Source organism: Pithys albifrons, chromosome 19, assembly GCF_047495875.1.
Source record: "Pithys albifrons albifrons isolate INPA30051 chromosome 19, PitAlb_v1, whole genome shotgun sequence".
Lineage (NCBI taxonomy): Eukaryota > Metazoa > Chordata > Aves > Passeriformes > Thamnophilidae > Pithys > Pithys albifrons.
Genome location: NC_092476.1, coordinates 12,314,087 through 12,342,056, shown reverse-complemented (window position 1 = coordinate 12,342,056; position 27,970 = coordinate 12,314,087). Strand labels below are relative to the sequence as shown.

The 27,970-nt window shown below is 45.6% G+C and overlaps 1 protein-coding gene across 4 annotated transcripts; it reads right to left on the bottom strand.

Moving 5' to 3' along the window:
- Positions 1 to 722: 722 nt before the first annotated feature.
- On the bottom strand, positions 723 to 27,794 carry LOC139680650 (myosin-3-like). 4 transcript variants are annotated; one of them, XM_071573486.1, is made up of 40 exons: positions 27,739 to 27,794; positions 27,005 to 27,214; positions 24,802 to 24,945; positions 24,559 to 24,715; positions 23,808 to 23,835; positions 23,621 to 23,726; positions 23,015 to 23,107; positions 22,647 to 22,710; positions 22,470 to 22,568; positions 21,052 to 21,155; positions 20,833 to 20,971; positions 20,163 to 20,281; positions 19,816 to 19,965; positions 19,214 to 19,384; positions 17,847 to 18,156; positions 17,618 to 17,691; positions 16,599 to 16,686; positions 16,390 to 16,507; positions 14,372 to 14,495; positions 14,144 to 14,280; positions 13,812 to 14,067; positions 13,390 to 13,632; positions 12,858 to 13,034; positions 12,631 to 12,776; positions 12,454 to 12,544; positions 11,658 to 12,047; positions 11,423 to 11,549; positions 9,454 to 9,572; positions 8,801 to 8,997; positions 8,425 to 8,608; positions 7,624 to 7,789; positions 6,713 to 6,837; positions 6,206 to 6,514; positions 5,918 to 6,121; positions 5,658 to 5,783; positions 3,279 to 3,449; positions 3,081 to 3,185; positions 2,909 to 3,004; positions 2,647 to 2,784; positions 723 to 902 (listed from the first exon to the last, which is right to left on the bottom strand). In XM_071573486.1, exons 2-40 carry the CDS (start codon positions 27,188 to 27,190, stop codon positions 879 to 881), a joined length of 5,805 nt encoding a protein of 1,934 aa, XP_071429587.1. In that variant the 5' UTR covers positions 27,191 to 27,214; positions 27,739 to 27,794; the 3' UTR covers positions 723 to 878. The 4 variants fall into 4 exon arrangements, 3 of the variants coding, with proteins under 3 accessions (XP_071429587.1, XP_071429586.1, XP_071429588.1); XM_071573485.1 differs by lacking the exon at positions 27,739 to 27,794 and having other exon boundaries at positions 27,005 to 27,348; XR_011699384.1 differs by lacking the exons at positions 723 to 902; positions 27,739 to 27,794 and having other exon boundaries at positions 2,695 to 2,784; positions 3,106 to 3,185; positions 27,005 to 27,348.
- Positions 27,795 to 27,970: the final 176 nt, after the last annotated feature.

The window sequence follows — 27,970 nt, the reverse complement described above, 5'->3', positions numbered from 1 at the left end:
GTTCACATGTACCCCATTCCCTCTCCAGCCCTTCCTGTACTGACAGGAGTGTCTCCTCAGCATTCTTCTGAGTTTTCTCAGTAGCTGACATCCTGCAGTTTCAACTACACCACACATTCAGCACAAGGTAGCTGACCACGTGTTTGTCCTTGGAAAACATCAAGCAGAATTGTGGTATCCAGTGCCACTGGGGAGAGGAGCTTCAGGCAGCTGCTCAGACTTTGCTGCTAATGCCTGCAGAGCATTTGATAACTATTTCCATGGGAACAAGCACATAAGAGGTAAGTTCAAGTCCTGCTCTGCTCGAAGCTGCAACACGGGGTAGGTCAGAACTGGACCAACTTTCTGATAGGTGGTTTGACTACAAGGAGATTTTAAACACTGGGTTTGCAATGCACACAGATGGCTGTGGCTCACAGGCCACACCAGTCTCGTCCTCCCATGCAGAGATACAACAGTGTAACTGAGCATAAGCACTGCAGTTTTGTTCATGTTGCATGTTTGACATCCCACATCTGTTCATACAGTACTTTATTCTCACCTTCATTTAGCAAGGTCAGGATACCTGCTTCCAATCAGAAGCTGTCACATATCTAGGTTTTAAATTCAGGATAAAATTGGTCAAACTGATCAGAGCAGTAGTAACACTCAAACCCACAGTATTGACTATGCTTAACTTAGCAACACTCTCATTTGAACATCCACATTTGGAGCACCTGAAGTTGTAGATATCTATTTTATTGACACTGGTACAGCAGCAGTGACATAAAATGTTTGTCTTCATAAACAAATGGAAGATTACTTCCTACCAGTGTAGCTCTAGTTACTGCAAATCCATAGGTGGAAGTTGTGGAAGTTCTGGTTATCCCAAAGGAAGCTCATTTTTCACTTCCTAATACTACCTGGAAAGGAGAGACTTTGTTTAGCATACGTGTGTCCAGATGAGTCTTTGATCCATGAAATCATCCATCCCAATGCACCATCCAAGCAGGATGTGCAAGTGGAGCCCGGGTCAAAGGTGTGGTGTCTGTAACCCTTAAGACCACACATCACCACATGTGCTGTCGGACTGATGGGCTTAAATGCAGAAACACATCCTTTGGCTTTCCTGAAGTGCTACTTTAATTATGCAGTGCTTAAATAACCCCCACCCTCTGGGACAAGGAGTACTTCAGCATTTTCCAAAGTGAATGTAAAGCATAGAAGGGCTTAAAAGATTTAGACATTACAATGATTAAGTTTTAGGCCTCCCAGAGCAGAATCCAGAACTTGTGCCAGATGTCCAGGCTCAGTATGTACTGCACAGTATCAGGCATCTCCAAGCAGGATCTAAATCTACAGCATATTTGCAGAGGGTGACCCATAGTCAAGTCTGTTCAACCTGCCTTTACCTGGGCATATCCAACAGGAGATACCTGAAATTCTCCTGCTGGGCTTCCAATTAATTTAGAGATTGAGCTTTCCTTTTATAAAGTAATTTCTTGTCTAAAGACACCTGGACTCAGCCTTCCTAGTGTGTCTCCTGGGCTATTGGCAAGACAACCTGGCAAGCACTCATGCAGGCCATTAAGTGACTCCCTGAGAGCTGCAGAACAGCCTTTGGCAGAACCAACTGTCTGTTGAGTCTCAGGCCAGATCCTCCAGGAGAAAGCAGGTTCTCCACATCTTTTCCTGAGTGAAAATGCTGTGTGAGTAAGAGGATGCTGCAGAAGGCAGCCTGGAGCCAAGGTTCTCCATTTCCTGGATATGTACTCTAGCCAATAGCAATTTTATCAAAACATGCACTGAGGGGTTTTTACCTCCAGCCCCAAACGAAGCTGGACTAGTGCAGTCAAAAGATCACACTAGGAAAGTTAGCTTCAGACCTTGTGCCAGTCTTGGGCTGGAGATAGAGAACTGCCCAGGAAGTTCAGCAAAGACACAGAGCTGCTGTTCTTTTCTCAGTCAGAATTTTAATTCTGCCTAAGGCTCATAGAATAGCTGTTTTAGGAATGTTCCATTAGGCTGCCTCTCATTATTTTCCCTTTATGAGGCAGCTCCATAAATCTGAATCTAATGTGATGAAACCAGCCAGAAAAGCTCATGCTCAGCACCAGAGCCTGCAATGCCAGAGTCATGGAATCACAGTTCACAGAATGTTGTGAGCTGGGAGGAACCCTTAAAGATCATGTGGTCCAAAACCCCTGAGATGGACAAGGACATCTCTCACTAGACCAGGTTGCTCAGAGCCCCATCCAACCTGAGCCTGAACATTTCCAGGGATGGGGATCCACAACTTCTCAGGGCAACCTGTGTCAGTGTCTTGCCATTCTCATTGTGAAATCTTTCTTCCTTATGTTCAACATAAACATACCCCATTTCAGTTTAAAACCATCACCCCTTGCCCTGTCACTAAAGGTCCTTGTAAAGAGTCTTTCACTGTTTTTCTTCTAAGTCCCCTTTATATACTCAAAGGCCAGAATAAAGTCTCCTCAGAGCCTTCTCTTCTCAAGGCTGAACAACCCCAACCCTCTCAGCTTTTCTTCAAAGACCCCAGAGCTGTCCTTTTGACTGATGGCTGTACCCACTGCCAGGCACAAATCTGCTGCTTGACTTGCTTGAGCAAAGAGCACAACTGCACACCTGCCTCCTGCAGTGAAGCCTTACCTTTGTAGCAGGGCCTTCTCGGGCTTTAGCTCTTAGCTTGTTTATTTGGGTCTCAGCAATACCTGTCCTTTCCTCAGCCTCAACTATCTTATGCTGTGCTTTTCTCAATTTGGAGAGATTAACATTGGCTTGCTCATCCTGAAATTGCAAAACATAAAGAAAATAAAAACCATCTGGCAACATGCTGGGGCACAGAGCCAACTTTTAAACTGACAGTCCTATGAACTGGTAAATAAGTATTTGCTTCAGTTTAGTGACTCACAGCTTCCTCGGCTTGTCTTTTGTAGGATTTGATTTTCATCTGCAGTTTATCTACCAGATCTTGTAATCTCATCATGTTCTTCCTGTGTTCTTCGTTCTGAGGAAAGAGAATGTGCAATTAGAGGTCTTTGGGAGACAAAATACCAGAAGAATTTCTCTTTATTTTTCCCCACCTGGAGAGTGAGCTCTTTGACACACCGCTCATATTTGCGCATGTTTTTCATAGTCTCTGCAGATCGTTTATGTTCTTCTTCCAGCTCAGCTTCTAATTCTTGGATCTGGTGAATTAATCAACAATTGCCTTTAGCAGGACTCACACAGGACTTGGAGAAGAAAGGTGTCTGGCTTCCATGTCCAGTGCTGGTACCCACCCTGCCCTCCAGCTTCTGGATTTGCTTCCTGCCTCCCTTCAGGACCAACTGCTCAGCCTCTTCCAGACAGTCCTGCAGGTTCTTCACTGTCTGGTCCAGGTTCCTTTTTGTCCTCTCCAGGTGGGCACTGGTATCCTGCTCCTTCTTCAGCATTTCTGCCATCATGGCCACCTTGGCAGGGAGATGACACAAGAAACTGGAACAATGTGAAGGAACAGGGCATGTTGTGCATCAGCATTTACCCCTGTTTCCTGCTGACCATTTCTGCCACCCCATTTCCTGCTTCATTTTTCTTCCGTGGGATGATAGTGGCAGAAATATGATGGAAATAGCAGGAAAAAGGATAGGACAAGACTGCCTTGCTGCACACACAGAGCTGGAATGACAGAAAGGGTAAATGCTCTGTCCCACTGCATGGTCACACTCTGACATCCACTGACAGCTACATGTCACAGAATCACAGAATATGCCAAGTTGGAAGGGATCCATAAGGACCATCCAGTCCAACCCTCAGCCCTGCACAGGCCCATCCCCAAGAGTCACCCCCTGTGCCCCAGAGCATCATCCAAACACTCCTGCAGCTCTGGCAGCCTCGGAGCTGTGCCCACTGCCCTGGGGAGCCTGCTCAGTGCCCACCACCCTCTGGGGAAAGAGCCTTTCCCTGAGATCCAGCCTGACCCTGCCCTGACAAAGCTGCATGGATTGGGAAGAACAGAAATCAGAGGACCTGGAGAGGGGATTTTTCCATTTGGAGGCACAACTATTTTGGAGGGAACAACCAATTCTCTCCACCACAGCAACAGTGCATCAGGTTCTTTAATTCTGAAGCCTAAAGAGACTACAAGTGAATTCTGATGAAAGCAAGAAACAGCACTGGGAGTTAAGAATTGCTGCCCAGATGTCCATAGGAAAGGTTGAGGAAAGTCCTTGGCCACCAATCCAGGAAGCATCTCTGGACACAGGAGTTTGGGATTTCCTCAGTGCAAGCACTGAGAACTTGCTCACAGAAAAGAGACCCACTGAGCAGGGACTTACAGATGTCTCAGGTGGGATTAGCAGAGCAAACCTGGACTCATTTAAGCAAAATTTTCCTCAAAATGCCAGCAGAAATTAGGGAAGTGTCCAACTACTCCTTCTCCTGCACACAGGGCACACCTGGAGTCACAGCATGGCCTGGGAGCAGCCCAAAGGCTCCTGTGGAGTGTGGTGGGTGCTGTGCTGTAGTGAGCACCCTGTACTGCCACAGCAGCCGGGAGCGCTGCTGCCACAAGGCACAAAGGAGTTTAAAAGAATCTGTGCTATTAAAGACCAACCAGGATTTGTTTTGCTCTGAAACGTTGGATTCCTATACAATAAAATTAAGCTTTTCAGTGAAATATTGAGTGACATCACTTATAAATAATGTAAAATTCAACAATTTGCTTTGGCAGCAAAATACCTGAAAATATGAAAATTGAAAAATGCAAGAATAAAGTAATAGCACTAGAAATTTTATATATATATGTGTGTGTGTATATAATTCATTGTAATGTCCTATTTCTCTTTTATTCAAACAGAATAGAAGTTATTATAGCATGAGAAGTTCCACCTCAACGTGAAGAAAAATTTCTTTCCATAAAGGGTGGCACAGCACTGGAACAGCTGCCCAGGGAGGGCATGGAGTCTCCCTCTCTGGGGACACTCCAAAGGCACCTGGATGCATTCCTATGTCACCTACTGCAGGTGACCCTGCCTTGGCAGGGCATTGGACTGGATGATCTCCAGAGGTCCCTTCCAGTTCTAATGATATAAAAGTTCTGTGATTCTGTTTCAATTTTTTTTTCATTTTCATGAGCAAGTGGAAAAGTCTTTCTATTTTAACTCCAATTAATATATTTAAATGTTAAGATTTTAGCTCTTTCCTCTGCATCAAAAATCATTAGCAGGCTGAGTCCGATGACATACCAGCCCTATGTCCTGGCTGAGCTTCACAGGCCTTGCATGGGAGGATTTAGCACCAATTTTGAATGGAAATTTGCAATTCTCATTTGAAAAGTTGTTAAATAGGATATTGCAAAGACAACTGTACAAATACATTAGCTACTGTAGTAGTTTCAGTACTGCAGGATTTCTTTGTAGATTACATTTTCATGCAGCACTGCAGAAAGTTATTTGTTTTCAACTGACTAAAGTTGGTTTAGTTCTTTCTGAAGACAACAGCCCCAATAACTCATCTGTGAGCAGGACATGGTCCCTGGTGCTCTGATCCTTCGCTGACATGTAGCCTTTTCAACCAAGCCCACAGACTGGTGCTTGTCCAACATCTGACAAGAATATTTGCATTAACTCCCAACAGCAATAGCTCTGGAAACCCTGAACATTCACAGTAAACATCCTCACATGTGTCATTGCCTTCTTTGCTCTTTCTTCGGCACTTTTTGCTTCATTAGTAACATCCTCTCTCTCTCTTTGTATTTGTGCCATTTCAGTTTCAAGCTTCTTCTTTGTATTAAAAAGGCTGGTGTTCTGTGAGGGAGAAAAAGAGAGACTTTGAATGTTTGTCTTTGGTCTCTTAAACACAGAGACCAGGAATTACTATTCACTCTTACTCCATGGAACTCTGGACCCTAAAATATGTCAGTCTCAGCAAAGCAAACCACCTGGGTATGGAGGAGCTGCACACGTTCCGTGGCATCCAGAAGCTCCTGCTCAGCCACTTTCCTCGACCTCTCTGTCTGCTCCAGTGCTGCCCGAAGCTCCTCAACTTCAGCCTGCAGCAGGTTTGCTCTGCGCTCCACCATGGCCACCTGCTCCTTCAGGTCATCCTGGGTCCTGAGAGCATCATCCACGTGCAGCTGAGTGTCCTAAATTTGAAAAGCCAGTTTTTTCCTAACGAATTTCTCGAATACTGTGCTTAAAAATAAAAAAAACAGAAGGTAAACCAAGACCTTGAGAGCTCCGTGGATGCTGTGCAGGTGTTTCTGTGCCTCGGCAGCCTGGCGGTTGGCATGGCTGAGCTGGATCTCCATTTCATTCAGGTCTTCCTCCATCTTCTTCTTCAGCCTTAAAGATTCACTTTTGCTCCTGATCTCACCATCCAGAACACCCTGCATGGTCTCCACAGTCCTTTCATGGTTCTTTTTTAACTGGTTGATCTCCTCATCCTTGTCAGCAATCTTTCTGCTGATTTCTGACTTAATCTGAGTCAGTTCTTGGTTGACACGAAGGATTTTGACCTCTTCATGCTCAAGAGCTGCCTTTAAAAGCAAAAAGGGAAAAACAAGATTGAAGGTAACATTTCAGAGAACGTGATCATTGTGATGTTATTCGGTGACTCCACAGAAACTCCAAAAGTTTGTGGCAATCAACCTTGCACACAAGCACTGCCAGGAAAGAGAACAAAAAGCTGCTCACATGCTCTCTTACTTGTTCCAATAATATTTAAACTAACTCACCTCTGCCTCCTCCAGAGCTAATTGCAGCCCAGATTTTTCTACTTCAACTTGCTTTTTGACTTTCTCAAGGTCTCTGATCATTTTGCCATTTGCAGTAATTTGTTCTGTCAGATCAGCCACTTCCTCTGTGAGAGAAGAATGACATCAACCAGGGGAGCTGCTCTGTGGCAGCGTTCAGCACCTCTTTTGCATATATAGATATGTATACACATAAGTACATGTGTACACAGGGGTTTATTTGTCTGAAAATACATACAAATAAAAACAGACACAGCCAACCCCTGCAGGACAGGTGGGGCATTGGTGTGTTTTCACAGCCCTCCTTAGGGAAAGCCTGAAGGAGCCCTGCATTTGTTATATCTCTGCATAGCCCATCAGGGTCTAACACTACAGGTCCTGTCATTGTGTTCAGTGCATTTGTAAAACTGAATTTCACAAGTTGTTACAGCCTCCTGAGGTCACCACCTTTACTTGGGAATGGCACCACCATGTCTTTGCAGCAGACAGTGGAGAGCCAGGACATTTGCTCTATTACCTTTGTCACTTTACAAACCTGCTTGATGACTTTTAGGGAGACATGGATATTCTCCATCAAGATGGAGAGTACAGTAATGACAGAATCCTGTCCCTTAGTGCCCTCCTGCAGACAAGACTGTGCTCATGGAGTGCCTTGTTGTGGTAGGTCTTTGAACGGCTAATCCCAGAGTCACATAATGTGCTGAGCTGGAAGGGACCCACAAGGATCCTTGAGCCCAACCCTCAGCCCTGAACAGGATCATCCCCAAGAGTCACACCCTCTGCCCCAAAGCATCATCCAAATGCCCCTTGTGCTCTGGCAGCCTTGGGGCTGTGCCCACTGCCCTGGGGACCCTGTTCCAGCACCCAGTGGGACACCAAATCCAAACACATACGCTTGAGAGTGTTGTTCTCCCGTTTGACTGTTTCAAGCTGATCTAAAGTTTCCTCATAGGCATTTTTCACTTTGAAAATATCTGTGCTCAGTGAGCATGATTCTTTAGAGAGAGCTTCCCGTTCCAGCTGGCTCTCCTCATACTTCCCCTTCCATTCTGCTGTGACCTGAAAGACATCAGAGAATCATAGAATGGCTTGGGTTGGAAAAGACCTTAAAGATCATCTAGTTCCAACTTCCCTGCCATGGGCAGACACATTCCACTAACCCAGGTTGCTCAGAGCTTCATCCAACCTGGCCTTGAACACTTCCAGGGATGGAGCATCCACAGTTTCCCTGGGCAACCTGTGCCAGTGTCCTCATAGGGAAGAATTTATTCCCAATATTTCATCTAACTCTGCCTTTGGTCAGTTTGAAACCGTTGCTCCTTGCCCTGTCACTTCAGGCCCATGTAAATAGTCTTTCTCCATCTTTCTTGCCAGCTCCTTTCAGCCACAATTAGGTCACCTCAAAGCCTTCTCTTCTCCAGGCTGAACAATCCAAATTCTTTCAGCCTTTCCATATAGGTGAGGCTATTATTGTTTCATTTCCTGCTAGTACTGAAAACGTTATTTTATCTGTGACTGTATTTTGTATTAGATAAATACTGCAGTCTCTGGAAACAGGCCAAATTCCTATTGCCCTGCTCTAGAGCACTTACATCTGTTAGATTCACCTTGACTTCAGCACTGACTTGTGTAGGGAGTGTTAGTTTGGCCTTTTAGGAAGGATACACTTAAAAGATACTGTGCTCACTTATCACCTTATCAAAGTTCTGCTGTTTTCTGTCCAGGGCTGCTGCTGATATGTTGGCTCTCTCTACATCCAATGTCAGATCCTCCACCTGCCCCTGCAACTTCAGCTTCATCTTCTCCAAGGAGGCGCATTTGGAATTCACAGTCCCTGCCTGCTGTCCGGCTTCCTGGAGACGCTGAGAGAGCTTTTTCCTTAAGGAACATAAGTAAAACATGCATATGATTTAAAAAAATCATTGCATTATGTATGTAATTTTAATCAGTATTGTAAACCCCCAATAAAATAATTCAGGTGAGGCTACTAAAAGTAGATCTACATCCTGCACAATGCAGGTAACCACTGCACAGCTCAGCTCAGCTCAGCTCAGCTCATCTGTGGCGTACTTGGCCTCCTCGAGCTCCTCCGTGCGCTGGATCGCGTCCGTCTCGTATTTGGTTCTCCACTGGGCCACTTCGCTGTTGGCCTTGGACAGGGCGCGCTGCAGCTCCCCCTTGGCTTCCTGCTCCTCCTCATATTGTTCCCGGAGCAAGTCACAGTCGTGGCGAGCGGACTGCAGGGCGTGGGCCAGGGCGTTCTTGGCCTGAGCATTAATATCATGTATTTGTGTTAGCTGTGACCAGCAGGGCACCCCATGACCCTGCACACATCAAATGTGTCACTGCAGCTTAGGCAGAAGACAAAGGGCTTTATAAGTGTCCAGGCAGCTGCTGTCCCAGCTCTACCACTAGAAAAGATCAAGAGTGATGCCTTCACTTTGGCATATGCTGTAACTTTTCCTCCCTGAGACATGAACCATGGCTTTAAAATTTAAAAACATATGGAAAAATTCACCAAAAGTGAAATCACTTCAAGCATGCCAGAGTAACACCCAGCAAAGAATTCAAACACAGTGCTTACTATACACTTCCTGCCCAGGAGTAATTCTATAGTGTTACACTGAGGGCAATACTAAAAAAACTTCCAAAAGTGTTTTTTAGGTGAACTGAGATCCTTACATATTTTGAAGCCTCAGCATGTGCTCAGTAGCTCACACTACCTTAATCTCTTCCTCTAACTGCCTCTTGAGTTCCTCTATTTGCTGTGCAAATGCCTGTTTGCTTCTCAACAGCTGCAATGTTACAGTCTCTTTCTCTTTGAGCCGATGGCAAAGTTCACCTGTGACAAGAGAGGACAAATTTTCAGTTCTGTGCAGATTAAGCATCCCAATCTTTTTTTCTAAAGACAACTCGCTTTAGAAAATTTGCTTAATTGTTTCTTTTAAAGCCCAGTTTTCATGTTGAAGTAGTAGGATTTTATGCTAGCACACTGGCTGAACTGACAACTGCTTTATCAGCTTCCCATAATTGGTGATACAAATACTGCCATATAAGAGGTAAACCCCAAAGTCTCACTTCATAAGATTTACAGTAACTGAAAAACATTTGTTCCATATCACCCTCTGTTCTGTGGGCTGAAGTACCCCTCTCTCATTTCTTGGAGAGGTGTCTATATCTCATGGCATCATCTTTAGAATTACTGGGTTCTCCAATATTGTCTTTTTTAGATCTTTCCTCAGCCATCTTACATTTTTCCCAAGTTTTCAGTTTTGTTCTAAAGTTCCCCTTGAGCACTATGCTCAATGACCTTACAACAAACAGGTCATGGAACACAGAATCATCTTGCAAGCACGACCACTTCCAGAAGATCACTCAGAAGAAAACAAGAACGAATTTGATTATGGGCTGTGTATTCCCACATGACATCTGCAAGTGTTGTATATTCCCTTTTCCCTGAGAAGGGAAGGAGATGGGGGAGACACAGATCACATCTGGTATTTTTTTGAACACCTTTTGTTCATTAATTTTCTACGGTTATTAGTCTTGAGCTGCTATTATTATTGCCAGGCAACTCTGAGCACAGCTCATCCACGTGTGTCTCCACAGCTCACTCACACTCATACACACACCCATCTCTCCCTGGAAGGGGCAGCACCTGAAGGCCAACCCCAGTTCTTGGCTCAGCAGCAGCAGATCGTGCTGAGGGGCCCGTCAGGAAGACTCTTGGGTTCCTGTTTTCATCAGGTGGGATTTGAGATGTCTGACCATGCAGTCAACCAGACAAAGGAGAGTTCACACTCGTCACTCACACAATTGCAAGGAGCCTGTTTGGGAGCAGCATCAAGCTCTCTGAGGGGAGCACACACAGATGCTGCACACACAGTAAACATGTGCACTGTGGGCACTTCTAACAGGTTGCTCAAATAATTTTGGACTGTCCCAAATTTGCAGTTCCCCTGCATGGAATCAGTGTCACATCATTCTGGGAAATATCGACCTAAGCAACTAATGCTTGCAACTGGCACATGAACTTCAAAGTGTCACTCATGAACTCATTTCTTTTGTTCTATTTCTCATGTTACCTGGGCCTGTACCAATGAACAATTAGATCTCACTTGAAGCCTAAGGATTTTGGTATATTTTTTGTAGATTTTTGGGATTATATAGGTTACATGGATTTTCCCGTGTTGCTCACGCATTAGGTGGCATCATCAGAAGTTGCTACAACATTTTCTCATACGTTCTTAAGCTCTCCCAAGGACATGCTGTTTGGAAGAAGCCACCTGCAAGAGAGCTTGGAGACAAAACACAAGAAGGCCTAGAGGTCCTGAGCTTTTCCAAGGGGCAATTCTGAAGACCTCTATGGGTGGAGCACCAGAGGAAATGAGAATCATGGCTGGTCATGGATATCTCATATGTTAATTGCTGGAGAGGTTATAAAAACTGAAACATCCCCGGTCACGAGTGTACACGTTCATGTGTGTGTGTGTGTGCATGTGCATGTAGGTGCATGTGCACCTTGAATGCTTTCAATAAAGATATACCATCTCTCTTTCTCCATTAATATTGTTTCTGAGTGTCTATTTTCACAGGAACTTAGGAAACAGGCAACACACTCATGGCACATGTTGAAGAATCTCTTTGTTACTGAAGGGAAAAAGTATCCTGTTATCTTTGTGCCTTCCTTACCGGACTCTGTCTGGAGCTGGGCTTTTTGAATCAGCATCTCATTCAAATTCCTCTGGTTCTCCTCAAATTTAGCTTTCATCTCACTCATCTGGTCTTCCAGGGTGTGGTATCTTTTTTCCAGATTAGCCTGAAAGAGAATAAGAAAGTGAAATCTGTGGAGGTGTGTTTGTATGACATTAAAATCCCAGCAGACAGAAATATTGGCAATTCAAGTATTTAACTTATAAAGAAACACCTTGGACTTAGTGATGGCCTCTGTGCTCCTGGCCAAGTCATCAATCTCCATCTTCATCTCACTCTTCTCCTTCTCCAGCTTCTGCTTCACGCGTTGCAGGTTGTCGATCTGCTCCCCGAGCTCAGCCGTGCTGTCCGCGTGCTTCTTCCGCAGGGCGGCAGCCGTGGCTTCGTGCTGCAGCGTGGCCTCTTCCAGGTCCCGCCGCATCTTCTGGAACTCTGCCTCCCGCTTCTTGTTCATCTCCACCTGAGCTGCCGTCGCCCCTCCTGCCTCTCCAAGACTTCCCCTGATGTGCTCGAGTTCCTGAGCCAGCTCACCACGATGCTTCTCTGCTTTGGCCCGTGTTGCTCTCTCATTCATAGTCTCCTCCTCCAGCTCTGCCACACAAGCCTGGATAGTGGGGGAACAGCACAGCAGGAACTAAACAGGGAGCAGGTAATTCAGTGCTGAGGTTCATGGGTATTTGTCACAGTAGAACACCAAGCCTCTTGTTTTGGAAGCTATAAGCAAAACAAACTCCCTTCACATTTCACTCTTTTGGCAATGCAGACAAAGAGTTACTACCAGGAAAGGACCTATGGATCCACTCCTGGTGACTTTAGATCACAACTCCCTGTTGTTGCATGGGACTTGCGTGGCCAGGCTTTGGTAGTGGGGGGAAACAGGGGAGGCTTCTGTGAGAAGCTGCTTCTCCAAGTCCGATGGAGCCAATGCCAAACCATGGACAAGCATTGCTCAGGGTACTGCAGTTTAAACAAGTAATAATAATGATTAAACAGTTAATAAAGTCTCTTGCCTGCAATTCTCTGATCTTCTTCTGCAATTGAGTGTCTGCATTTTGCTGTTCCACAATTTTCTTTTGCTTCTCGTTAAAAGCAAAGTCTTTTCTGTGAAGGAAATGTTCTTTTAATAAAAAAAATATGCCCAGTTAAAAAAAAAAGAATAAATTTTTCACTAATTTTTTTTCTCATACTTTCTTAATTTTTCATCTAATTGTTGTCTCTCATTCTCCAGATCCACTATGGTTTCCTGTGCAAGTTTCAAGTCTCCCTCAAGCTTTCTCTTTGCTCGTTCAAGGTCTGTACACACTTTTCTTTCCAGTTCTAAAGATCCTTTGACCTGTAACATAAACATATGTAAACATGATATGGCAGAACAACTGAAGAATATGCCCATTTTACCTGTGTAGAACATGCTCACATGGTTCACTTGCTGCTCCAGCTTGGTCCTGGCTTTGGTGAGGGTATTGACTTTGTCCTCCTCAATTTGAAGGTCATCCAGTGCCTGTTGCTGGGCTTCTTGCAGAGCCTTCTTCTCCTTGACTAACTTTGCAACAGTCTCATCCAAACCTATCACTATTTCAGTCAGATTTTTCACCTATTGTAAGGCAAAACAATGGAAGGTCACTAATAATTATGGCCTTTACATAATCAGTGAACACTGGCAATGAACCCGTTGTAAGATTGCCAAAGAGACTTCATTCCTTGCATTATATGGTCAAACTATGCCATCTTTCTGCTTATATATGAACCCTTCAGAAGTCACAAAGCAATGCTGAACTTCCATTTGAATGCATTTTTGGATGCTCTTGGGTTGGTTTGGTGACCAAATTCAACACTAGGTCCATAGATCACCTTATGCAACACTGAGTTCAAGCTGACTAAGCCTTTACAGCCTGCACACAGACAGAGCAACTGTTATTAAACACACAAAGAGCAGAAATAAAAAGCACCTTGTTTTCTGTGGCATGCTTTTCCTTTTCAGCCTTGACCAGTGTTAACTCAAGGTCATCAATGTCTTTCTTCAGCTCAGAGCATTCATCCTCCAGTTTCCTTTTTCTGGCTGCCATATCAGCATTTATCTCTTCTTCATCCTCCAGCTTTTCTGTTACCTCCTTTATTCTTGCTTCCAGTTGAAATTTTGCTTTGATCAGCTGGTCACATCTTTCTTCAGCATCAGCCAAATTTTCATTTTCCTTTTTACAGAAAACAGAAATGTGTTTCATAGTCACACATTGGCACTGACACTTGCAGAAATCATCTGCTCATTAAGCAGCTGGAACATGAAATAACAGAATTCCATTTCAGCCCTTTCCTGAACACTCAGACAAAACTGATGTAATCTAAAGAGCCAAAAATCATTTAAATTACATACAGTCTGTACTTGCAGCTGCAGGTCCTTTTTCTCTTGCACCAGAGTCACCATTTTCTCTTCCAGTTCTTTTGTCTTGGTTTCTGATTTGGCCAGTTCTTCTTTTGTTTTCTCAAACTCTTCCTTCATCATGGCCATTTCTTTCTCACTTTCCACACTTTTTAAGAGGGGTTTTAACTTGAAGTACAGCTTCATCCAGGGCCACTGCTTGACCCTCATGAATGCACGGATGTTGTACTGGATGCAGAAGATGGACTCTCTGAAACCAAAGTGCTCCATCAATACTGTGAGTAAAGCCCATCTTTGAGCAACCAGACCTGACAGAGGACACACACCTTCGGTCAAACATCCTTTTCAGCTCGAGTCTCCTGAGGTATCCCCTGCACAAAGCCTGGGTCCGTGTGATCAGCTGTCCTAAGCAATCATCTCGCATCTCTTCCAGGACTCCCAGCAAACCTGCCTTGAAGAACACCTGCAGCCAAGGCAGAGAGATCACTCATTGCTGGACTTGCAATTTAATGCAACGAATGATTTCTTATTGCATGGAAAAATGAAACATTTACCTTAGTGTGTCCAAATTTGTACTGAGTATGATCGATCTCAATAGAAGACAGCAACTTCTCACACGCCTTCTTGCTGTCAATAAACTTCCCCTCTGGAATGACACTGGCATTCAGGAGGCGGTATCTGACAAAATAAAGGAAAAAGGCTCACCCATGGGTATCATTTCAGTGCACAGGATGCCACAGGAACAGCTGTCTGTCTGCAGATACAGAGGAAGACTGAGTCTGACTGACACCTCCAGCCTCAAATAGCAAAGCAGTAAGAAAAGCAGCAAACAGGAGCAGATCAGTTCAGTAGGATCCAAGGGTGTGTCACAGCCCTCCCTGAGACTGAGAGCATGCATGGTTGGTTCTCTGGACCTGAGAGACTCTACTCATGTGTGTCACTGTCATTATCACTAATCTATGAGGTCAGCTCACTAGATTAGCTGTAAATTTAAAAAATGAATGGATTTGAGGAACAGGGCAACTGCTGCAGTTAATCGGACTCCCCATATAACCCACACACAGAGCCCTCCCAGGGCCTTGCTCACCCAGCCCTCTCATGATTAAACTAGCATGTATTTAGGAAAAAAAAAAAAGAAAAAAAGACATTTCAATCTTATATGAAGCTTTCAAACCTTGAGAGTGTCCCAGGTAAACTATTCACCCACACTGTGGAAAAGGTATACTTCACTTCTACCTTGACAACATCCTTTTTCAGATCCTGTCTTTGGACAGTTTCTTTAAGTTAGTCTTTTAGCAGACAGCTTCCTTCACGTTCAGAAATCTTTACATTTGTAGGTTATCTACACCACAAACAAATTCAATTCACGTTCAAATTCATGACTTAAAACAGAATCACAGAATGGTTTGGGTTGGAAGGTACCTTAAAAATCATCCAGTCCCACCCCTGCCATGGGCAGGGACACCTTCCACCAGCCCAGGTTGCTCCAAGCCCCATCCAACCTGGCCTTGGACACTTCCAGGGATGGGGCAGCCACAGCTTCTCTGGGCACCTGTGCCAGGGCCTCACCAGCATGGTTTGATTTAAATCTCTCCCTGCACTTGAGTTCCCATTTTTCCTGTGGCTCTTTTCTGAACTATATCCAGCTTCTCACATTGCTCCTGAAGCATGGAACCCAGAATTAGATACAATACTCAGCAATGGACTTCCTAATCCTACACTGAGAGGTTATTGCACCCCTATAGTTTTCACAAATCTGCCCACCCACATCACCCCCCTTGTCTTCAGTTAGTGCCCAAAATACCACTTTAGCCCTTGCCAATGTCCTGCTCTCCAGCACAACCTGCCCACTGCTGTAAGGGGGTGATTTCTTTGTTCTTAGAGATCTGACCCTGCATTTGTCTCTGCTCAGATATGAGCAGGTGACCCCAGCTGGGCTGTCCTGAACCGAGCAACCCTTTATAAATGTCTTATTTGCACAGCAGTTCCCAAGTTCAGATTGTTTCATCATGGGGTTTTTATTTATAAATTAATGTTCTAATGCTCTAGAAATGTTAGCCAAGTACACAATCAGAGGGCCATGTGGAACTAACTGAGATGTCCTGATCAAGTCTCTTTTATTGCTGCAGCTCTATTGGTCAGTCAAACCTGGCATTTCATCAAAATGTGGTGTTGGGTGTAACAACTTCCTCTCAGTGAAACCATTCCAGTTAGAATTATTTAAATGACATCCTTCAAACCCCTACTAGACAGTTGTTAAATAGGGCAAAGAACACCCTCCATATTTTTTTCGAAACAAGCTTTTGTCACATTTGAGAATTAAAGCAAAGAATACCCAAACATTCAGATGAACACGAATGAACTGAAAATAGGTTTTGGTGTACAGTGTTCAGGAGGGCATTTGGGTGGGCACTGCCCACACAACCCATGCTGTTAGATATGTCTTCATGCTTTCCATACTTGCTAAATATTAAAATAGTTTTTCCCAACAACTATATCATGGACTGGTTTAGCAAGACACTTCTCTCAAAAGAATTGGGCTTGATGTGAACACAAGGACGCGATTATAGACCTTTGTTTAAAATCCCCATATGGAATCCTGTTGGGAAATCCTTTCCTGCAGATCCGAATGCCTTCCAGGACACCGTTACAGCGCAGCTGGTGCAGGACAAGCCTGTGATCCATGAGGCCTGTGACAGAGCAGCATGGGGCTGTATTAGGGGCTCCAGCACTGGCTGATGGCTCTTCCTGCCCCTTTCCAACCTGTGCTTGATGCCCTACCTGGGGTCTTTGTTTCGTTGGGGATGATGCAACGCACAAAGTGAGGGTGAGTTGTTCGCAAGTTGGACATCAGTTTATTCAGATTTTCCTGTAAAACAGAGATCATTTGCAATCTTTGTATTACTTCAGTTCTGAATGTGATTTGTCTCTGATGAAAATAAAAATTTAGAAGTTTTTCCTTACTCCTCTAGTGAATATTTTACAATCCTGTGTGGCATCAGCAAAGTAAATGGCTGCTAGGAATGGATACAAAAGAAGAACTGTCCTCCTGTCTTAAAATGAAAATTTGTCCTTCAATGGTTCAAGGCTGATTGTAAGAGCTCTTAAAAAGGATTAGGATGGAAAAAAATGAATTATATTCTGGAATACCATATATATATGTATATGGTCTTGATCAAAAGAAGTTTTGATCAAATGAATAAATTAATTACTTGCTTTTATTACTTAGATAAATTAGTTATACAGATTTAAAAGATAATTGAGCTACAAAATCAATGTTTGTCTATGACATCATAAGTCACCTGTTCTGTAGGGTAGTGCAATGCCTTAATCATCTCATGCAATAATGACACACTCTGAGTATGGCCCCCATCTCAGCAGGGGATGCTGCACATCTCATCCTGCCAGGAAGGGACCAATCTGTTCCTGGCCTCAGGTATAGTTGCATCACAGCAGCATCAGGGCTGTAACACGTAACCTGTGTTGCCCTCACCCTCTGCAAGGCACTGGCTGCCACATAGTATTCTCAGAGGGACACATGCTGGAAGAAGCCAGTGACAGCCAAAGAAGGGAAGGACGCTGAGAGCACCAAACGGCAAAGCCAAGGCAGCAACTTGCCAAAGCACAACCTCTCTCCTCCACCACCATCCCACTGGACCTCAGCAGCAAAGCAGAACTCAGCCTGTACCAGATCTCAAAGGTAACTTGCCACAGGGTGGCCACAGAGAAAGAGGTGCTGGTGAGCCTGTGCAGCCAGGCCAGGGCTGTCAGCACTGCCCTCCCACAGAGAACACACCTACCCGAAAGAGCACAGAGACAGTCTGAAAGGAAGAGCCCTTTTTCTTCATTCCTTTCTTCTTTCCACCACCTTCAGCTGGAAAATGAGATGACAGTCCAGCTGAAGAGCTGCTGCAGATCCCTTTGACAGTGTTATAACTCTGCATCTGACACAGCACGTGAGCACTGGCTCAACACTGATTTGTCAGGTGAGAGATGCAGAAGGAAACAAACATAATCCTCTGATCTTACCTTCATCTATGGAAGCAAAGGTGGCATAAAGATGGCATAAAACTTTCACAGATGATTTCTGATACAGTCCCACGACAGTTTCATTCAGAGGGTCCTTGTTCTTCTCCAGCCACCCAGAGATGTTGTAGTCCACTGTGCCAGCGTAGTGCACCAGGGAGAAGTGGGCCTCAGCCTTGCCTTTGGCAGGTTTGGGCTTCTGGAAGTTGTTGGACTTGCCCAGGTGCTGGTCATAGAGCTTGTTCTTGAAAGAGGTGTCAGTTGCCTTGGGGAACATGCACTCCTCTTCCAGGATGGAGAAGATGCCCATGGGCTGTATAGAAAAGGCGTGTTTTTAAATAAGATTTATCCCAAGTTATAATAATACAGAGTGAAAGAAATGCTAAAATGGAAGTACTGAAGGTATTTTATAGAGAATTAGCTTGGGAGGACACGCAAGCAAGATTTTTTGTGAACAGTTCGCAAGATGTTCAAAGGCACTCAAAAGATATTCATAAATAGTTTTGAACTACACAGGCAGTGTCTGGAAAACAAAAGAAGCCAAGGGGAAACTGTGCAGTAACTTCTTGGAACACATTAGTGACTTTTCCTGACCCAGAAGAATCAAAAAGCAAGCAGATATGAGGCTTTGAATGTAACTGAGAAGGAAACCCAAGGAGGAACTAATACACAGAGGACAAGTGGGGTAAAGATGACAATGAAAAATGACAGTTTATAACAGAAAGGAGGAAGGGGAGGAAGGGAAGGGAAGGGAAGGGAAGGGAAGGGAAGGGAAGGGAAGGGAAGGGAAGGGAAGGGAAGGGAAGGGAAGGGAAGGGAAGGGAAGGGAAGGGAAGGGAAGGGAAGGGAAGGGAAGGGAAGGGAAGGGAAGGGAAGGGAAGGGAAGGGAAGGGAAGGGAAGGGAAGGGAAGGGAAGGGAAGGGAAGGGAAGGGAAGGGAAGGGAAGGGAAGGGAAGGGAAGGGAAGGGAAGGGAAGGGAAGGGAAGGGAAGGGAAGGGAAGGGAAGGGAAGGGAAGGGAAGGGAAGGGAAGGGAAGGGAAGGGAAGGGAAGGGAAGGGAAGGGAAGGGAAGGGAAGGGAAGGAAGGAAGGAAGGAAGGAAGGAAGGAAGGAAGGAAGGAAGGAAGGAAGGAAGGAAGGAAGGAAGGAAGGAAGGAAGGAAGGAAGGAAGGAAGGAAGGATCGTCTTAGAGGACAAAATACATTCCTAGTCAGTAGATAATTAATCATGAAAATGATTTTTAAAGGAACAGATAAGGTGAGACCTGAAAGCTTCACAAGGAGCCTTTATTGAAGGAACTCATTGCAATCACTCTCAAGAACCCCTTCCAGATCCAATTTGTGTGATTGCCCAAGATGCTTAAGAAACTCACCTTCTCAATGAGCTCAATGCAGGCAGACAGGTCCATGCCAAAGTCAATGAACTCCCATTCAATTCCCTCCTTCTTGTACTCCTCCTGCTCCAGCACAAACATGTGGTGGTTGAAGAACTGTTGCAGTTTCTCATTGGTGAAGTTGATGCACAGCTGCTCCAGGCTGTTGAACTAATATTTGAGTAAGTGTGTTAATAACATTAAACTGCCTCCAACTGATTTATTTCAGAGATATCATGGCAAGGTCACCCAGACTGTCCCAGAACGGTTTTGGTACAGCATAAAAATATACCATGGGTGGTCCAGGCTTACAGAAAAGGTGTGCTGTGGCAGCACACAGTTGCTGTAGCCTGCACTATTTCTGTGAGGCCCTAATGTCACTAAATGCAGATTCTGTGGGGAGGGGGTCAGCCACTTCATGCCTATTCTCCTGCCATGTCTTCTCTTACAAAATGGGTGATGGATCTACAAAGGCAGAAGCAGCTTCAGAGAGATTTGCCCTGTTCTCAAGGGCTGTACTGGGGTGAGGAGGAAGAAAGGTCAGAGAAGTCAAACAAAATGAAAAAGCATTTAAAGACAGCCAGAAGTATGTAAAATCAAACCTCAAAGATCTCAAAGCCAGCAATGTCTAAGACCCCAATAAAGTGCTGCCTTGGCAGCTTCGTATCCAGCTGTTGGTTGATGCGCATCACCATCCACAGGAAGAGTTTCTCATAGACTGACTTGGCAATGGCATTCACTGCCTGGTGCACCTGCAGGGAGAGGGTTCACACACCTGTGTCAGGGCACTGCTAGTGCATCATCAGAACAGCCCACACAGTGCACTAACAGCCCTTAATGGTCCTGATCATTCTCAACTGTGACCTACGTTTTACATTCCTGTCCCATAGGGAGAGGACCCATTCCTGTCCCTTAGGAGAGAATGGTCCCTGCCCTCCTTGACACTCACCTGATCCACTGTTTGGCCCTTCAAGACATATTCATTTCCCACTTTCACACGGGGATAGCACAAAGCTTTCAGCAAGTCTGCTGAGTTCAGGCCCATCAGATATGCTGCTTTGTCAGCCTCTGAAAAAACAAAATGATAAGCTGAAATACTTCCTTCTTAGCTTTGATGTACAGAGTGCATTGGAGCCAGCCAGAGCTCACTCTGAAACCTGTAACCTGTTTGGCTTTACTCCATCCACAAATCTCGACTAACATTCTTGTTTACTCTTCTGAACAGCCTTGTACAAGGCTGATCCTTATTGAGTGGCTATGACAGCCCCAAGAGATGTGGTGAAACCTGTGAGTGCACTGGCCATGGGACAACAGAGTAGTTTTCCCTTCGAGCCACTTCTCCACAATGTCGCCCAAGCAGAACAGGTCTGGATGTGTAACCAGAAACTGGTGAACACTACAGTAATACTGTGTTCCAGGCACAAGGTCCTGCAGCAGTCATCAGGAATAAAGTGGATACAGAAAGTGACTCTACTAGAGTTGGTAAATTGAAAGTTAAACCTTTTTATGTTCATCACGGAACAACTGCACCTCTCCTGGAAGACTCTCTCCTCCATTGCTAGTGAAAAATGGTATGGAAACATTTGGAAATAGTTCTCTCCCAGCCATGAAGGTATTACCTTCTGTGCCATCTGGCTCTGCCTGCTCCTCACGTGGTTTCTGCTTGAATTTCATGTTCCCATAGTGCAGGATTGCCCCTGTCAGCTTATAAATCCCCATTCTCTCCTCAGGGCTGAAGCCCAAAGTGTCAATGGCTGCCTGCACACCAGATGGATCAGCTGGTTAAAACAGTGGTGAGAGTAAGAGTGAGACTGTCTCTCAGCATTAACTGTACTCACATCTGTGGCAACAAGCTCCTCCTGGTCATCAATGCTGGCCACAGAGACTTGCCCTTGGCTGATGAAGGGGTAGTCATGTGGGTTGGTTGTGATGAGGAGCATCTCTGAAAGGCAAACACAGGAGTGAGAGCCAGAGCCTGGCAGAGAAAATGGAACATTAGCTCAGCAAGGTTTCACAGTCTCCTTCCTTTGGCATCTCTGACTCTTGGTTTGCTATTAAGAGACAAGAGGAAAGCCATTCATCTGCCTTCCCCTGGATAAGCAGTCCTTCCAGTTTAGTATGTTGTGCACTGGGAGTTGAGCACTCAGCACTGGCAGGCATGGAACATGGGCCATCCACACAAACAGCTTTTGGGAAACATGTTTTTAGGTAAGACTCGTGTGTGCTTGTCCTCATCCATGACACACGCTAATCCATCCTGAACGTCCTTGCACCCACTGGGGCTGTGTGTTGGGCCACACAACTAACACATGAGTGTGTTCATCTCCGTCTACCAGAGGCCAATCCCCAACTCATTTTCAGTCTTGAATCCAATGGCAGAGTAGGAGAAGGGAAAGTGTGCAGCTGTGCAGAGCTGTGTGCAGGAGAGGAAGCCTCAGTACACTGAGGGTAAATCTGTGTTCTTGTATGGATCTGAAGTCCCTAGCACACCACAGTCTCACTGGGAAGGGAAGACCAAGGTGATTAATGGTGGGAGGGCACAGAGTGGGAGGATGGGATCAGGAGCTCCACCTTGGGAAATGTTCTGCAAACAGTTGGGAGGGATGGGCAGAGTAGACCGAGGGTGAGAGCAGTAGCAAAAGGGCTTGGGACAGATGTGGGGCATGGGTGGGGAATGCCATGGCAGTGGGAAGAGGGAAAAGGCCAGAGGAACTATACTGGAGACAAAGAATAACTTTTGCCCATATGACAAAGAGCTCAGATAAATAGTTTGTAGATCAGGATATCTGACCATCCTGCACCCAGAACTGTTTACCTTTCTATTGAAGATTATTCACAGGATCTGGCCCATCTAAGTCAGAATTTTCACACTAACAAGAACAGCAAGGTGCAAGGCAGAGGAAATTGGCCTTCCCTGTACCTCACCTGCACACAGTTTATATTAGAACTCATCCGGGGAGGATTAATGGGAGGTGGAGCAACCCCAAGGGTGTCACACAGAGACACAAGTGCTGTGCACAGCAGGTGCCTCAGCCTGGCTGATGCTGCAATGCCGAGGATGGAAATATAAACACATGATCAGCGTGTCCCTGCTCTGCACAGCCTGAGACACTGCCCAAGGGACACCTGGGGGCATGTGACACGTGGCACCAGGCCAGCAGGTGCTACTGGACCCTCTGTCACTGAGCTGGCATGTAGAGGGAAATGTTTCCCAAAGTGACTTTACTCAATGTCACCAGGTGGTGGCTGTCCTTACCAAGCAGTTCAGGCTTCTTATTGGAGAGGATCTGGTAGAAGATATGGTAGCTTCTCTCAGCTTTCAGCTGGAAAGTGACTCTTGACTTTTCCAGCAAGTCTGCAATATGTATGCACATAGGAATTTTTCAGGCTCTTTACCTCCTGGTAGAGCAGTCAGCCCCCCTGAGTCACTCACAGGTCTCAATGTCACCAGAGGCCAGTTTTCCAGAGGTTCCAAAGTGGATACGAATGAATTTACCCTGGCAAGCAGACAAAAGGGAGTGATCAGTGCAGCAATCTCAGCGTTTTTCTCTCTGGGGTCTCAGTGACAGCACCTCCAAATCAATCTGAATTAGCTTGGATACTCAAAGCTAGATGAAGTTTGCTGCTGCTCACACAGATGTGAGCATGAAACAGCTGCAAACACATTGGCATCTCACAAACAACCACGAAATTGCTCATCAAGAACATTTTTCCCAGCCCAGGGGCTCCCAGTTGCAACCAGCAAGCAGGTAAAAAGCATTAGAAATGCAGGAGGGCAGAGACAGACACAAGATGACTCACAAAGCGTGAGGAGTTGTCATTTCTCACTGTCTTGGCATTCCCAAAGGCCTCCAGCAGTGGGTTGGCACTGAGGATTTGATCCTTGAGCGCACCCTGCGGGAATAATTGAATAATATTGAAAACCACCAGGAGCTACATGGTAGGAAGTGACTCTATGTCATGATTCCATGTGCAGCCACGTGCCCTTCAGCTGTGCAGTGCCACAGTAGCACCTTCTCAACTCCAGGGCCAAGAACCAACACTAGGGGGAAATTATCAATAACACATTTTTCTCTATTCAGAATTTCTCCCATGGTCAAAGTTCTCAGGTCTCAGCCCCAGGGACAGATTGATTCATGTGAAGAAGCCTCTGATTCTTCCTGGACACCTATCCCACAGATCTGGTTTCAGATCAGGGAAAGCTATAGCTGGGCAGTGTCAGGGGCAGCTCTGGTGCCTTGTATTTGTCGTGGCCCCACCTGCACATCAGCCCCTGGTGCTGCTGCCTTTTGAGAGAGTGAGTGAACCTAATAAAAGACATCTTGAGGGAAATGCTTGTCACCAGTGCTGCCCATAGCCACGAGTGGACATCCTGAACTGCACCTTGCCAACCCTTCCTGCTCACACCTTCATCCCAGACTCCTTCGGGGACGGGTCCCCGCTGGCTGCAATAGTTGCATAGTATTGGATGACACGTTTTGTATTCACTGTCTTCCCAGCACCAGATTCTCCACTGTTGAAAGAAAGCACAGAGTGAAGAAAAATCTGCTCCCTTTTTGCTGGAGACAAAGCCCAAAATGACAGATGTACTTACGTGATCAGGATAGACTGGTTTTCATGATCTGTCAAGGGGAGAAATGTCTAGTCAGAGAACATGCAGGGGAAAGTGCTGGTTCTCAGGTAACTGTGACCTGGTGTTCATCAGAGGGAATGAAACAACTCTCTGCAGGCAAAACTGAAAAGTGCATGGTCTCCTCCTCTCTTCCCTTCCCTATACTCCACTTTTTGTCTTCTCTCCTCCACCTTTGCTCCATCCTGCACTCTTTCTTGCTTCTGTCTTTATCATTCTTTATTGCTATTTAATATGGGACAGGAATTTATTCAAACCAAACCCACATATTTTGGTGAAAATATTTCTACCAGCTCTGTTCTGAATCTACCTGCTGTTGCTTGAAGCCACATTCAGGTATGCTGACCAGGGACTTCCCAGGTAGTGTGTCCTATCCAACTGCAACTACCCTTTGCAGAGGTGCTTGATATGGTATTTAGCTTAGTACTTAGACTAAGAATGCAGATAAATATGCAGAACAATAGCAGAGTGCTTCAAAAATAAAAAAATAATTCAGGAGACAGGAAAAGCTGTCTGGAGCTGGCTTTGCATCACTGAGAGATAAAACAGTTCCACAGTAGCTGGAGACCAAGCAGATAATCTACACCATGACACAGACCAAGCTGCTGGGGTAGCACACTGCAAAGGTGATGGAGCCCGTGGCAGGTATGGAATGGAACTGGGCAGAAGTAATGCTTCTGGCACAGTTTTTCCTATCACTGTGGTCAAAACTCACCAGTCAGCATGGACTGATAGGCATTGTCAGAGATGGAGAAGATGTGTGGAGGGGCCTCCTGGCGCTTCTTGCCTCGGTAGGCCAACACCACCTCCGGGTTGTACACGGGCAGCCACTTGTAGGGGTTGACAGTGACGCAGAAGAGACCCGAGTAGGTCTGCAGGGAAAGAATTGGAACAGAAGAGTCACTGAAGTTCAGCTCCTGCAGCTGTATTTTCGCCTTTTCCAGAAGAGAGAACTTACATAGATCATCCAGGAGCTGTAGCGCTCCTTGAGGTTGTACAGGACAGCAGGTTCATGCAGGTGGGTCAACATGGCCACATCCTCAACTCTGTCAAACTTTGGTGGATTCATGGCATACACATCATCAGGTTTGACAGCAACAGTCTGTAATTCAGAGAGAAAGATGAACCTTGAGTCAGCAGCTCTCAGCACTCCTTTCGTAAGTACACACTGGGACACAAACACAGAGAGGTAATAACATCTGTAAAGCTGCTCAGATTCATATTTTTCTTTCTGTTTAACTGTGCAAAACAAGATATGGCTATTCCAGAGCAAACACTGCTGCCAGCCAGGAGCTCTGAAGCACTGGCAAAATGACAGAATGTAAATTTACTGTCCTGGAATTGCTACAGCAACAAAGACAGGATTTGTACTGGACCAGATCTTTCTACACATTAGTGCTGCTTATGAACTGCAGGTCTTCAGCACAAGATTCATCAACAGCAAATCCTTCTTTGGGATAGACTTGTTCCACTCCTGCCTGTGGCCATTCCTCATTAAAAAAAGGCTCTCTCTCTAACAAATAGCACTGTTTGCTGGGCTCAGACTGTGGGTGACCATTCCCTCACACAGCCAGAGCCCATGGAGGTGCTGGGAGAGCAGCAGATGAACAGGAAAGCAGATGTTCACAGCTGGCAGCAGCTTATCTCAGCCACTCTGAACTATGAAAAAGCTTGAAAACCCTGCTGTAATTTATTCAACTTACTTTTCCTATTGCTTTTTCCATTGCTGAAATTGCTGCTCCCATGGACTGGTCCAAGCTGACTAGTCCAAGCAAGGAGGAAATAGTGTGGAATCATGTTTGATTCAGACAGACTGAACCCAATTTCCTATCTCAAGTCCTGACTTTGAATTGTGGACTCCTTTGAGAAAGCAAGAATTACAGGCACAGTTTTCAAAAGCAGCTTTGTGATATATATCTCCAAATACCTTTCTAAAGCAGTCAAACACCTGATCAAATAGGACTCACAGGAAGTCTTCATATAGAACAAGAGATTGTGCATTAACATCTCCTCACAGCACATATCTGGGAATCACTACTAACACAATATCCGCTCAGACAAGGCAGGAAGCTGTAAAATATTAGGAATTTTTAGAAAGGAAAGGGAGAAGAGTGTGTTATGTTGGATGTGTCCATCAGTTCATCCACACTTTCATTACTGATCACACCTCTTAGAAGGGATAGAATTGTACTAGAAATGCTCCAGAGTAGAGAAATAAAGATGGTCATAGATACGAAACAGCTTTTCTATGAGGAAAGTACAACTTGATAGGGTTTGAGGGTGAAAAGGAGGCACTTTTGAAGCTTGCAATGTCAGGTATAGCAGAGAAAACCATGGCCATAGCAAGGAAGAATTATTGCCTTTTACTACTTGTGAAAAAAAAATAAGGCTGAATACAGAAGAGAAAAGGAAGAACTTTACACTTACTCCAATTTTCAACTGTGGAAATCTTTCCTGCAGTCCACTACAGGGGGAAAAATCTCAAATGGACATAAAGCAGTCAGGCCCTATGAAAGCAGGACCTTGTGCACAGCAGCCTGGGGCAGCCTCAGTCACTTCCCTGAGACTGCTGAGGATCACTGGCTATCCTTTACTTGCTTTCTCAAAATCCTGTAGCACCTACTGCCAAGATGTTGGTCGAGGTGGTTCTTTGAGCCTCTGCAGTTACTCTCACAAAAGTTGTCAGGACATAACCTGCTAAGACATTTCAGCATTTTTGGAAGATTATCACCTTGGGGCCTCCGCTGGGAAACTGCAGCCAGTGACACTGACAAGTTCAAATGCAAAGGGGACTTTCAAAGCACCTGCCTGCTCTGCTACCAGGAAAGGAAAGAATTTATCAGGGGATACAACAGCATTAGCTGAGAAGGTGCTAAAAGCAGTGTCTGAGGAACACCACGACTGGCCAAAACTCAAAATGGTTTAGAGCATTACCTGCTCTTTAAAGTCTAAACCAAGAATAATTATCCACTGAATACCTTTATTCCAGCATCCAGAGCTATACTTTCCACTGGAGGCTGTGCCAGTCTCAGTTGGAGAGCAGGGCAGGGCACATTTCTTGCCTGAGCCAGCCTTGTGCTTCCTGTGTTCCTTGCCCTCCCCTGTGGTCCCCCTGGGTCCCTCAGCAAGGCCAGGAGAGGGCCCAGGAGAAATGCACTTACTCTGCCATCCTCTGTCTCAACAGTTATCTTCCCATCCTGTGCAGCCTTGATTTTCCCTTTGGTGTACTCCACCTCAGGGTCAGCCACAAAGCAGTAGGTCCTGGCGTCGAAGGGCTGGTTCTGGGCTTCTATCCTCTCCTTCTCTGACTTGCGCAGGAACGGTGCAGCCTCCCCAAAAACCTCCATGCCAGCGTCTGCTCGTGGCTGCAGCTGAAACACAGACCCTGTGCACGTCCCCGTGCCAACCTCAGAGCAGAGGGAGCTGAACATCCACCACCCTGCCCAGCTGGCTGCTCTGAGCTCAGCCCTTCCTGCTCTCACCTGCTCAGAGGTCTTGAGGGAGATGTTTGCTTTCCAAAGCTGGAATGTACAAACGTAGTGAAGAGGAGCTGCCACCCTTCATGGCCCCAGGGAAAGGAGATCCATGCCTGAAGGAGCAGGATGGCTCCCCAGGGTAAGTGTGGCAAAAGGGAGGGACGTCTGAAGGATTAACAGTCCTTCGAACATGTGAAGGCCTGAAGACTGTTTTTCTTGTTTTTTCATTTATGACTTCCCCTGCTCCCTATTAACACAGAGCCTGTCCTAGTCCTCTGGTGGCAGCCACAGTGGGCGGGAATGGACACAAGAAGATCATGTGGAGGAAAGAACAGGGACCTGTCCATGGTGAGTGCAAGGCAAAAGCCAGCTCACCCCAGTCTGGGCAAGATATTAGCTTTCATGCATTAAATTCTCACCTTACCAATCAGTCAATAGAAGGCAGGGGGGCACAGGCTGACATCTCGGATCTCTGCAAGAGAAAAAGTGGAAGGTCAGACTTCAGCCAAGCTACAGCCCCTGCAAAGGTCCAACAGCCCTCACTTACTGTGAGCAGCCACGCCCATTGAGGCCAGCAAAGTTCACTGCAGACACCAGCCCTTCCCTGCCCAAGGAATGGCCCAGCAGGCAAGCCACAGCAGAATTCCCACT

Excerpts from the sequence above, each read along its gene's own strand:
- LOC139680650 (XM_071573485.1), bottom strand. The coding sequence starts at position 27,274 with ATGTTCAGCTCCCTCTGCTCTGAGGTTGGCACGGGGACGTGCACAGGG. Across the intron at positions 19,966-20,162 it reads AGGGCCAAACAGTGGATCAG|GTGCACCAGGCAGTGAATGC; the intron begins GTGAGTGTCAAG and ends CTCTCCCTGCAG. Across the intron at positions 16,508-16,598 it reads CAACGAAACAAAGACCCCAG|GCCTCATGGATCACAGGCTT; the intron begins GTAGGGCATCAA and ends GCTCTGTCACAG.